Source organism: Lytechinus pictus, chromosome 2, assembly GCF_037042905.1.
Source record: "Lytechinus pictus isolate F3 Inbred chromosome 2, Lp3.0, whole genome shotgun sequence".
Taxonomy (NCBI): domain Eukaryota; kingdom Metazoa; phylum Echinodermata; class Echinoidea; order Temnopleuroida; family Toxopneustidae; genus Lytechinus; species Lytechinus pictus.
This window is the reverse complement of record NC_087246.1, coordinates 40,337,668-40,350,875: the sequence shown is the minus strand read 5'-3', so window position 1 is coordinate 40,350,875 and position 13,208 is coordinate 40,337,668. Positions and strand designations below refer to the sequence as shown.

Sequence of the window (13,208 nt, the reverse complement as noted above, 5' to 3'; positions counted from 1 at the left end):
GAAAGCGTGTACATTGATAACAAAGTCTGACGGCTTTTACCTTGCTTTCATCTTTGCTTCGTTGATCTGTATTGTTGATCTATTTCTCCAGGGTATGGAGGGAGGGAGGGAGAAGGGTGCTTGTGAAAGGGAGAGAAAGGGCTATATTCTTATTTATTATATTTTTTCAAGTTTTTTCTTTCTATTTTTTATTATATATACATATGTATTTTTGTTTTGTTTCCGATTCACTGAATTGTTATCATTTTCTTCAGGTTCTGTATTTTGATTTGTTCATTATTATCACGTGTAGTAGTAATATACGTTGTAATTTCTTAATTGTTTAAATAAAAGGCCTATGCTACATTTTTTTAAAGGAAAAATTAGAAATCATTTTGTATTGAACTAGCTTGGCCACCAATTTCGTTATTTGCTTTGTGTGTACTATAGGCCTATAAGATCTCTCTCTCCACCACTGAATTCGTCAATATACTGCCTCAACGTATTTATCAATTAAATTGGACAAATACCGCGTGGCCTAGTGTTTTTTTTACAATATCCAGGGGCGGATCCAGCTTTCACTAATAAAGAGGGAGGGGGGTTGAAAAATATTTTCCCCGATCGATCGGCAGCTCAAAGGTAATTTTTGTCTCGCCTGCATAGCAGAGCGAGACTATAGGCGCCGCTTTTCTGACGGTGGCGGCGGCGTCAACATCAAATCTTAACCTAAGGTTAAGTTTTTGAAATGACATCATAACTTAGAAAGTCTATGGACCTAGTTCATGAAACTTGGACATCAGCTTAATCAAGTATTACTGAACATCCTGCCTGAGTTTCAGGTCACATGACTAAGGTCAAAGGTCATTTAGGGTCAATGAACTTAGACCATGTTGGGAGAATTATTTTCAAAATCTTAACTGGAGGTTAAGTTTTTGAAATGACATCATAACTTAAAAAGTATATGGACCTAGTTCATGAAACTTGGGCATAAGGTTAATCAAGTTTTAGTGAACATCCTGCACCAGTTTCAGGTCACATGACCAAGGTCAAAGGTCATTTAGGGTCAATGAACTTTGGTCAAGTTTGGGGTATTTTTTAAATTACTATCATAACTTTAAAAATTTATGGATCTAGTTCATGAAACTTGGACATTAGGTTAATCAAGTACCTCTGAATATTCTGTGCGAGTTTCAGGTCACATGACCATGGTCAATGGTCATTTAAGGTCAATGAACTTTGGCCGTGTGGGGGGTCTTTGTTGAATTACCATCCTAACTCTGAAGTTTATGGATCTATTTCATAAAACTTGGGATATAAGAGTAATCAAGTATCACTGAACATCCCCTGTGAGTTTCAGGTCACAAAACCAAGGTCAAAGGTCACTTAAGGTCAATAAACGTACATGTAGGCCATGTTGGGGTAATTGTTGAATTGCCATCATAACTTTGAAAGTTTATGGATAGAGTGAATGAAATGTGGACATGGGTGTAGTTGACAAGTCTTAAGTTACCGTTCAAATGTCATCTATGGTCAATGAACGTGGTATTATGTCATTATATGAATGGTGTTTTTGTGAATGATTATTTTATAGTAGTTTTCAAAGTTAGCACTGCTGCTATATTAAATCGCGTAATGCAGGCGAGACTGCAAGAGGCGTTCCACTTGTTTTGTATCTATACAGTGCGTATAAAAAAAAACGGGACAGATTTGAAAAGTCTATAAAATTTTAGTTTCAAATTATTATGTCTATATTTTGGTGTTAATCGGTGCTCTAAGGTCTTGTCTTTCAAATGCTATTAAAAAAATTTAGTTTTGTTCATGCTTGAGCGAACACGGGACGTTTTTGTTGGGGGTTCAAAAAGAGGCTTGCGCCAGAATTGCAGAATATGAGTAATATGATGATCGGACTTCTTGCTAATTAGCAGACTTCCTCTTAACCTTTTCATTATCTTTGCCATAATTTTCAAATCATGCGGTCAAAATTCATTTTCAGATCTATTTATTTGATTGAATTATTCTGTTATTTCTTTTTAATATGCTCTCTGTTAGCTTTGAATATTCCTTCTTCAAGCTAAAATTATTTTTTTCAACCGAATTATGGGAGAGCATGGATTTTTTATTCAAATCCTTTCATTATGTGCTACAAAGGTTATGGTGCCTTTTGAACAAAGCCACACAGATGGGCGGGCGCTCGGGGGTTGCTCCCCCCCCCCCCTCAATTAAAAAAAATCATGACCAAGGAAAAAAGTGGACAGGAAATAAAAGGAAAGATAGAAAGTAAAATATGATATTATTTGCTGAATATTATGTCAAAATCTATCACAAAATTTGATATTGTAATAAAAAAAAAAGTGGGAATATTTGCGTGCTCACTTCGCTCGCTCACAACTTTTTAATACATTTTACCCGATCTGCCATATCTAGCTCCTTCAAAATTGACTCAATACACCATTGTCATTGAAAGACATGAATCCCTTCCTGTGTTTCCTGTCAAGCAATTAAACTTGGTCAACGAATTAATGACCCATTGAAAAATAGATTCATGTCTTTTAAAAGGTACATAACATAATTTGTTTCACATAATAAAACGATTTGAATAATCACAAGTTTTCCCAATTAATAATTCAAATCTTCTTGCTTGGGTTAACCAAAAAAATCTTCTTTTCTCAGTTACTTATGAAGGAAAATTAAAAGGTAAGAGAAGTTTAAATGAAAAAACAAAATAATTCAATTAAATAAATAACTTTGTAAATGAAATTTGACAACATAATTCGAAAATTGTGGCACAGATAATGAAAAGGTCAAGAGGAAGTCTCCTGATTAGCAAGAAGTCTGATCATTGTATTACACATATTCTGCAATTCTGGCGCAAGCCTCTTTTTGAACCCCCAACAAAAACGTCCCGTGTTCGGTCAAGCATGAATAAAATTTATTTTTTTAAATTGCATTTCAAAGATAAGACCTTAGAGCATCTATTAACACCAAAATATAGACATCATTATTTGAAACTAAAATTTTATAGACTTTTCAAATCTGTCCCGTTTTTTTTGATACGCACTGTATAGTCGTAACAGTTACTCATAAGCCCTATAGAAATGAGAGCGCGAGGTAAAATTTTCGGAAATCGTGTATTGTGTCCTGTAAATTGACGGATCCATGCAGCACCGGCCGGCTGTGCCCCCCCCCCCCCCTTCAGAGGCACAATCAATATTTCTTATGTAAAAATCTATCGTTATAACCATTTTTTTTTTTTGCTTGTCAAATTTTCCTCGGGAAAATGTGCCCCCCCCCTTTGGAAAATCTTAGATCTGCCTCTGAAGATTAATCATAATAAAACAAAATAATCATAACGGTACGTAGGGCCTATGGTGCACCGGGTAGCCACTTCAGTTCCGTAAACTGTTCTCCCAGCGGGCCATGCTAATACCCCGGCTTTAGCTTGGCTACCTAGGCGCTCAAGCATTTGAATTAGTAAATGGTAGTTCCCTTGTTTGTTTTACTAAGGCCTGTTTTTGTTTACATTGATCAGCTGATATTTCTTTAATTTGATATGAATAATACCTTGTTATTGTAATTGCTATTTTACTATGTTTTATTATACAAGGACCAAGATGAAAAAAACAGTAATTACAACTCTGATCTTGTGAACCTGTTTAAATATGACTGAATGAATAAATAAATGAATAGGTATTGATAAATAGATATTCCATCGAACAGGCAATGCGAACACGAAGCGCGGGCTAAATTGTTTTATATAGTGACAAGTCTGAATTACCCTCACCTTATTTTATTCATTCTTCCTCTTTATATTTTTTCTTCTCCCCCCACCCTCTGCTTTCCATTCTATTACTTGTTTCCCTTTCTTTCCCCCTATTATGCGCCGCCAATAGGGTGGGGGCGCCCCGTTGGCCTCCTGGACCCGCCTATGATACCGGTACGTCAGGCCTGTATATTATAAGCAATTGATGTTTATGTAACATCGATTACCCCCCCCCCCCCCGAAAGTTTCTCTTTGTATTTTTCTTTTCAACTTGTTATGGTAGTATATACTAAACAAGTATCACGTTTGACTTTGTCCAACTTTGTGACCAAAACTTTAGTACGGTTTTCTCAGTGAAATTGATGATGACGTCTCCTGGGGGCCTCCCCCTTCACCCCACTCCTCCTTGGTCCTCTGGGCTTGGCGAATAAAATTACGTACGTATCATGGAGATATATATATATATATATTCGAGGACATACAGCTAGGCGGAATTATTTGGGGAAGGGGTCTTCCATTTCTTTGTTATTCTGAAGTTCCGATGATGGTTCAGCGAATGTGCTCTATGCAAAATCACGTTTTGGCACGACTTCTAAGCGCTGGGCATGTCAACGGACAATAACAAAATAAATGCAAACATGTCATGGATCGAAATGGTAAAAAAAATTTTTTTTAAAGAAAACCATCGTTATCAAAATTTGATGCAGTCAAACCAACATTTTTTGTTAATACCAGTTTCAACTTACATCAAAAATTATAACCCGAGGCCATATTAGCACCGGGGGGGGGGGGGGGGGGGCAGAGAGCACTTGCACCCCCCAAAAAAAATCCCAGTAGGAAAAAAAATATTTTTTTTCAAAATGGAAAGTGCCCTTCATCCAAAATGATGTGTGCCCCTTTTCAAAAATAAAATACCTTTTTTGAAGTCAAACAATACATTTTAGGTTAGAAAATCACAAAATTTTTGGCTCGCGCTTCGCACTCACATCATTTTGAAAAAAGGGCACTTTCCATTTTTTCCCCTACTGGGATTTTTTTTTGGGGAGGGGTGCAAGTGTTTTGGTTACAACTTTTGCTTACAATGTTCAATTTTCAAGTTTGAATATCACAAATTTTCAGCTCGTGCTTTCCGCTTGCATCAATTATTGTTTATTCTTGGTTTCAAAACTTAGAATGTCCAGTTCTCAGGTTGAAATATCACAAATTTTCGGCTCACGCTTCGCGCTCGCATCAATTATTATTTATTGGTTTCAAAAAGTGCTTAGCTTGTCCAGTTTTCAGGTTGGAATATTGCACTCATGTCCATTATTCAGTTAGATACACATCTTTTTCATGATAACAAAAACAATTGCTCGGAATGCTCGAATTTCTTATTAGTACATGCAATGTCCAAAATTTTGAGCCCGCGATTCGCGCTCACAACATCTCTCAAGGATGCTCTTTTAACAATCATTTGCGCGGTAATAATTGACCAAAAAGCGAGTTTCACAACTTCAGATTTGAAAATGTTTCCAAACCGCTTGCTTGCTACGCTCGCTCCCGGAAAAATAAAGCCTGATTACATATTTAATCAATCAGAAAAAACTTCAAAAAGGCTTTGCTCAACTTAATTACTATAAAACGCACAACTACTTAACGCAGATGATAATCTCATGGTGAAAATTTCAATTGCATAAAAAAATACATATAAGTGCCCTCTTTTGCCCCCCAAATGAAAATATGTTCCGCCGCCCCTGATTAGCACCCATCGCACTTGCTGGTATTTTTGTCTCGCCTGCATAGCAGAGCGAGACTATAGGCGCCGCTTTTCCGACGGCGACGGCGGCGGCGGCGTCAACATCAAATCTTAACCTAAGGTTAAGTTTTTGAAATGACATCATAACTTAGAAAGTCTATGGACCTAGTTCATGAAACTTGGACATAAGGTTAATCAAGTATTACTAAACATCCTGCCTGAGTTTCAGGTCACGTGACCAAGGTCGAAGGTCATTTAGGGTCAATGAACTTTGACCATGTTGGGAGAATTATTTTCAAAATCTTAACCGAAGGTTAAGTTTTTGAAATGACATCATAACTTAGAAAGTATATGGACCTAGTTCATGAAACTTGGACATAAGGTTAATCAAGTAAAAATGAACATCCTGCTTGAGTTTCAGGTCACGTGACCAAGGTCGAAGGTCATTTAGGGTCAATGAACTTTGGTCAAGTTGGGGGTATTTGTTGAATTACCATCATAACTTTGAAAATGTATGGATCTAGTTCATGAAACTTGGACATTAGGTTGATTAAGTACCACTGAATATCCTGTGCGAGTTTAAGGTCACATGACTATGGTCAATGGTCATTTAAGGTCAATGATCTTTGGCCGTGTTGGGGGTATTTGTTAAATTACCATCCTAACTCTGAAAGTTTACGGATCTAGTTCGTAAAACTTGGACAAAAGAGTAATCAAGTATCACTGAACATCCTGTACGAGTTTCAGGTCACATGACCATGGTCAAAGGTCATTAAAGGTCAATGAACTTTGGCCGTGTTGGGGGTATTTGTTGAATTACCATCGTAACTCTGAAAGTTTATGGATCTAGTTCATAAAACTTGGGATATAAGAGTAATCAAGTATCACTGAACATCCCCTGTGAGTTTCAGGTCACAAAACCAAGGTCAAAGGTCAGTTAAGGTCAATAAACTTAGGCAATGTTGGGGTAATTGTTGAATTGCCATCATAACTTTGAAAGTTTATAGATAGAGTGAATGAAATGTGGACATGGGTGTAGTTGACAAGTCTTAAGTCACCGTTCAAATGTCATTTATGGTCAATGAACGTGGTATTATGTCATTATATGAATGGTGTTTTTGTGAATGATTATTTTATAGTAGTTTTCAAAGTTAGCACTGCTGCTATATTAAATTGTGTAATGCAGGCAAGACTGCCAGAGGCGTTCCACTTGTTGTTTACCGTCATTCCCCCCTCTCAAAGAAAAAACTTATACTTTTGCCCTTTATTTAGCCTGCAATGGAACTTTTGCAGGAAATTTTATTTAAATGCAAGCATATCAAACAGGATGCAAATGGAGGTCTATTCAGCCGGTCATTATTTATACGCTTTGGATTCTAGTTTGCCTAGAAAATATAAAATATTTCAAGAGTTCTTATATTTTCATTACATCTTTGTCCTTATTTCTCTATATCCGCAGCTCCACCATGCGCGTATTCGAGGGCCCTCGGGGCACGCCCCCCCCCCCGGTAGGCGAAAAAGGGGCGCCAAAAATAGGGAGAAAAGGGAGGGAAAGAAAAAGGGGAGAAAAAATGAGGGAAAGAAGAAGAGAAAGAGAAAAGGGGGAAAGAAAGAGAGGAGGAAAACAAGAGGGAAAGGGGAGCGCCGAATTGATGTTCGCCCTAGGGAGGGGGCGCCCAATTGATAATCGACCTATAGGGGCGCCGAATTTAAGTCCAACATAGTTAGGGGAGCCGAACCGATGTTCGACATAGGGGGCATCAACTTGATGTCCGAATTAGGGAGGCGCCGAATTGATGTTCGACCTAGGGGGTGCCAATTGATGTTCAGCCTAGGTGGGGGGGGGGGGACGAATTAATGTTTTACCTCGGGGCACCGTATAGATGTTCCACATAGGAGGGGCCGCATTGAAGTTCGACATAGGGGCACCGAGGGGGCGCCGAATTGATGTTCAAACTAGGGGCTGGGGCGTCGAATCGATATTTTCCATAGTGTTGCCGAATTGATGTTTGACATAGGGGGGCGCCGAATTGATGTTCAACCTAGGGGGTGCCAAATTGATGTTCAACCTAGGTGGAGGGGGGGGGGGGCGAATTAATGCTTTACCTCAGGGCGCCGTATAGATGTTCGACATAGGGGCACCGAGGGAGTGCCGAATTGATGTTCAACCTAGGGGCTGGGGCGCCGAATCGATATTTTTCATAGGGTTGCCGAATCGATGTTTGACATAGGGGGGCGCCGAATTGATGTTCGACCTAGGGGGTGCCAATTGATGTTCAGCCTAGGTGGGGGGGGGGGCACGAATTAATGTTTTACCTCGGGGCTCCGTATAGATGTTCCACATAGGAGGGGCCGCATTGAAGTTCGACATAGGGGCACCGAGGGGGCGCCAAATTGATGTTCAAACTAGGGGCTGGGGCGTCGAATCGATATTTTCCATAGTGTTGCCGAATTGATGTTTGACATACAGTCAGTAGGCAGGTCCCAAAAAAGTGGCTTCTTTCATCCAAGTGATATTCATGACTTAAGAAGTTTTGCATATTTAATGAGCTTGATGCGGACCAAAACACCTCTTTTGATTCTGTCATTGCTGCTCTAATTGTGCATCGAATTTCATGATTCTGGTATCATTGTAAAGAAGAAGAATCATTCTTTCAGGTCATGTGTTTGAATTTATTCAAAGATTTTGTAATATAGGTTAAAATTGTGATCTAAAATATGCTACAAAATAATTATTTTCACCTGACAAAAGCTGCTATTTTCACACTTTATTTTTGTTTGAGCCCAAATGATTTTTATATCATTATAAAGCTGAATATGTATGCTTTAAAATGGTATAGGTTTCAAAATAAGAATTAGTTTAATCGGGTCAAGATCACACTTTTCATTGTCCAAGTACATAAAGCAGCTTGAAAACAAGAATACTGCACTCTGATTGGTCAAAGGGACCACACACTGGCAAATTCCAACGGTTCCACTGCCTGGGCTCATGGGAAGGTCACACTTCCCATGTGGTAATCTCCTCAAACTACCCGCGCCTGTTGTTCTGTGAACCTTATCCAGCCAATCAGAACTCTGGATTTCATGCAAGTACAAAATTTCAGAAATCTCGTCTTGTACCTTGGTGGGAAAAGTGTGATCTTGACCCGATTAAAAGGTGCCGCATATCAAGAGTGGCATTATGAGAAAGCACAGAAGTTCAGCTTTATGGTGATATATATATCATTGAGGCTCAAAATAAAAAGTTTTGCACAATTTGCAAAAGAAAACGGAGGAAGAAAATTCAGTTTTGAGGCACATTTTCAGGCCAGAAATTCACTTATTTCTCAAACTATTGTATACAAAATAAATGACCAATGTGAAAGAATAACATTTACTCTATCTGATGGTGCAATGATATTTCATTTAACTAGAGGTTAAAACAGGTAAATTATTAGAGAAAGAAAATCTCACGAATCACGAGATTTTGCAAGGAGGAGGATTCAGCCACGAGATGATTTGGATGAATCTGGCCTTTTTGCTCATTAGCATAGGGACATGCGGTCTGACTGCATAGGGGGGCGCCGAATTGATGTTCAACCTAGGGGGTGCCAAATTGATGTTTTAGGTGGAGGGGGGGGGGGGCGAATTAATGCTTTACCTCAGGGCACCGTATAGATGTTTGACATAAAAGGGGGCCGCATTGAAGTTCGACATAGGGGCACCGAGGGAGCGCCGAATTGATGTTCAACCTAGGGGCTGGGGCGCCGAATCGATATTTTTCATAGGGTTGCCGAATCGATGTTTGACATAGGGGGGCGCCGAATTGATGTTCAACCTAGGGGGTGCCTAATGGATGTTCACCACACGCGGGTGCCTATTTCATGTTTGTCCCGGTGCGCCAAATTCAGGTTCAATTAACCAAGGGAGGGGGGTGGGCGCCAAATTCATGTTTGCTTGCATCAAATACTCATCCTGTTCATGATAACCAAAAGTGCCTATAATTTTAGATCAGAATACCAAAAAAAATCATCCTACTCTACGCGCTCGCATTAATTGTTTAGTAAGGTGACGATCCTGTTCATGGTTAGACGCACCACAGTCATTCAAATTTTTTTCAAAAGTTGAACTGCTCGTGCACACACTGTATGCGTAGGCCTATATCCCGTAGGCCTATCTTCCTCTCATTTGTTGCAATAAAAGTTCATCTTTCCATCTATTTTTATTCGTTTATTGTTTATTTAATAAGGGGTAGCCCATTCAACAACAGCTCCCATGGGGCGCCCCTATCTATTATTCGTCATTGGTATCCATCTGTCTTTGTCCATCCATTCTTGGGGTTATACATTCATCGGATGATCCATTCATATATATGCCTATTCATCCATCTATTCATTCTTTCAGTCATCCATCCACTGATGGATTGATTAGGCCTAAAGGCTACCCCCACCCTCCCCATACTGGAGAAATACTCTGCGACCCATTCTCTGGAAATCCTTATTGATACACGTTTCAAAGCAGACGTAAATTACCAGTATGTGCAATCCCCTCGGACGTTGCTTCTCCAAGTTTGCTTAGTCTTCTTTCACGTACTTCGTTGCTCTATTTCACACGGCATGACTTGTAAAGTTCTGTTGTAAAACATGCTGGTCGGCCCCCGGGGTCGGCCCCGAAATTCACCCCTCTGCATACATAGAGCGGTTCTACCATAGACCATAGCGCCGCGCAATATTGAATATACTCAACTTCTAGCTACAAGCTTTCTTTTGTGGCTGCAAGAATAAGAGTTTTCCGAGAAATCTTGCCCCTTACGTCTACCCCCCCCCCATTTTTTTTTTGCTTTTGCTCATGACGCCTCTGCTCTGCTTGTAAAGATTGACCAAATAACACTTTATTCTAAATTTGCAACTTGATGCATTGGTCGCATACACACACTATCACGGTCTACACGATGTAGACTACGCTACATACTTCGCATCAACAGGTTTCTCAGCTCACCTTTTGACCTCGCAAGTTCAGTCTAAACAACGAAGAATAATCCTACTTTCATGTCAATACTGTGTGTCCTCCATGGTCCTATCAACTTTTATCTTCCTTTTATGTTTTACTATTTTGTATCCCGCCCTGAAAATAATCGTTTTTCTCTTCGCCCTTCCCTTTCTTCATACTCGGCCCTAGACAGAATGGGGGTGGCCGTCTATATAAATACATATGAAATTTTTTCATCTCGCTCTTTGCGCTCGCTTCAATATTGTTTAGTTAAAATTAGATGACAATCCTGTTCATGATTACCAAATGTGCTTAGAATGTCAAAATTTTAGGTCAGAATATCAATCACTTGAGCTTAAAAAGTGATTGATATTCTGACCTAAAATTTTGACATTCTAAGCACTTTTGGTAATCATGAACAGGATTGTCATCATAGATATCATTCTCTGATTGTCATCTACCTAACAATATTGATGCGAGCGCAAAGAGCGAGGTGGCCGTCTAATCAAACTCGGCCCTTGCCCTTCTCTGGGATTCTCGTATCTCTTTTAGTCTTGGACTCCTTTCAGATTCATGACATAAGATTCCGAAAGTAAGCCATATTGGGCAATCCTTTGCTTCGTCATTCACGTCCGATAATCCACGTGTCTGAATCCTTATTCACGTACTATACAATCATGGAGCTATAGCTCCATATAATACATGCTTGTCCTGTGTTTGCTATCGCTAATAGTGGATTATGTCTAAAGTAAACGTGCATGCAGAGCGCAAGCATATAGCTAGCTAGTCCACCTCCTGGACTGTTGGTATTTTGTACGATACGACTACCAAACACAACACACTACATCCCCATAACACGCATACACACACCCCCTGAATAGTCACACGAAACAACATTTTTTTTTCGGGGAAAGTGAATCAGTGGGTTAGGTGAATCACTGGGGGTAAGTGAATCAGTGGAGGGCGTGTGTGTGTTGGTTATGTGTGCACGCGGGGGTACCGTTACGGTCCGATAGGGTTTGCCCCTGGTTTGCCCAATCAATAAAAATCGTCCAGGACGTGGACTAAGCGCCAGCCGGCTAGCATCGGCTCATTGAGCTTGTACGCACCGTTCGGTGTTTGCTTCTACTCAGCTACTTCTGCACACAGCGCTGCACTTTGTTGATACAGGGATTTCTTGATACCGCGCATGCGCCATGACGTACTTCATCAATATGCATGAGGTCGTAATGAATATGCATGATTCGAATGGTGTTCTAATATCAATTTATTTGTTAACTCGAGAGGGCGGAAACAAAATTAATAGGTTAACCGAGATCTTATAATATATATTTCACCCCTCAATATCATGAAAACAGAAGAGTTATACCAATTTCTTTTGAGTGATAAAGTAGAGCATTGATATAGATATTTAATGAAAATAATATCTTTACAATTGATTCACTGACCTTGTCTGAGATTAACCAATCATACACTATACCTTTAATACACTGTCCCACATATGCTTTTCTGTGTTAGTTATCATCAGAATTATCAATTTTGAGCTAAGATTTCATGATTTTACAAAGATAAGTTTACATTAATGTACCAGATCTAGATGTATGATAATATTTTGACAATTAGCCTTGATTTAAAAGACTCTCTGAAGAAATAATTGTTTGCTGCAACTACTGTCTTTTACCTTTAAACCTATTTTTAATTATCAGAATACCCAGCGCACGACACTAGCACTGGTCCGACGGTCCCAGACCGGTAAAAATTGCCGTTGGGCCAGTAACTTTTCAGATTTACTGGTCCGAAATTACCAGTAAAAATTATATCTTACTGATACAAATATTTTTTTCTCTTTTGTAAATCATGGCTTTGGTGTCTCACTAAAAATGCTCTACAAAATTGAGAAATGCAAATGGCTCTCATGAATTATGTTGTGTGTGTGTACTGTTTGATTGTTTTTGTTTTTTTTGGGGGGGGGATAACAATAAGCAATATAAGACGGCAAGGTAATCTCAAGCCTTTTTATGTTTTTCTTTATTTTTGGAGACCAGTAAATTTTAGGTTCGGACCAGTAAAATATGGTAGAACTGACTATCTACTGGTTTGACATGATCAGGTTGGGCCAGTAGAAAAAAAGGATTAGTGTGGAGCCCTGGAATACCACTCATTATTTTGAATGCAATAATTCATGAATAACATTATTATGCAGAAAACATGTAATACATCGACTAGTAAGTATTCTCTTCATATATTTTTCTTACAGCAACTACAAGAACCGATTCATGTTGATTCAGAGTATCATTGACCGGGTAGTGATTGCTGTCCAAGCATATGACTATACTTCAAGTCTTGCAGTATTTGGTGCTGCCCTTGACTTGGAGTTTGGCATGCAAGTATGTTTTTCCTATAATATGTAATCATTATTGTAAGTCAAATAGTATAACTTTTGTAATCAATCGGGTGTTGCAAGAAACTTTTTGTTAGTTCAAAATCAAGCGTAAGTCTCTAAAAGAAGGGTAACTTTTTAGATTCGTTGATTAAATGGAAATTTGTCCTTGATTTGCTTTAAACTTTTCTTGCAATGCCTCATTACTTTTAATTTTGGGCTTAAATTAGATTTTTGATTAATGTTTCTTGCGATGGCCCATATGCTGTTATTTATGTAATGCTTATTTGATATTTAAATTTTGTGTTTTGTTCCTGTCTTTTAATCTACTTCATGTATATTATTTTAACTGACATTTGAGTGTTTTTTTTTTAATGCCCCCGCAG

General features: G+C 38.9%; 1 protein-coding gene across 1 annotated transcript in view; it reads left to right on the top strand.

Annotated features, from left to right (window-relative positions):
- Nucleotides 1-13,208, top strand: part of LOC129254229 (phospholipid-transporting ATPase ABCA3-like) — a 90,171-nt gene that overhangs the window by 34,071 nt on the left and 42,892 nt on the right. The window contains exon 5 of the mRNA XM_054892679.2: nt 12,700-12,829. Coding sequence (XP_054748654.2) covers nt 12,700-12,829 — 130 coding nt within the window. The remainder of the gene's footprint in view (nt 1-12,699; nt 12,830-13,208) is intronic.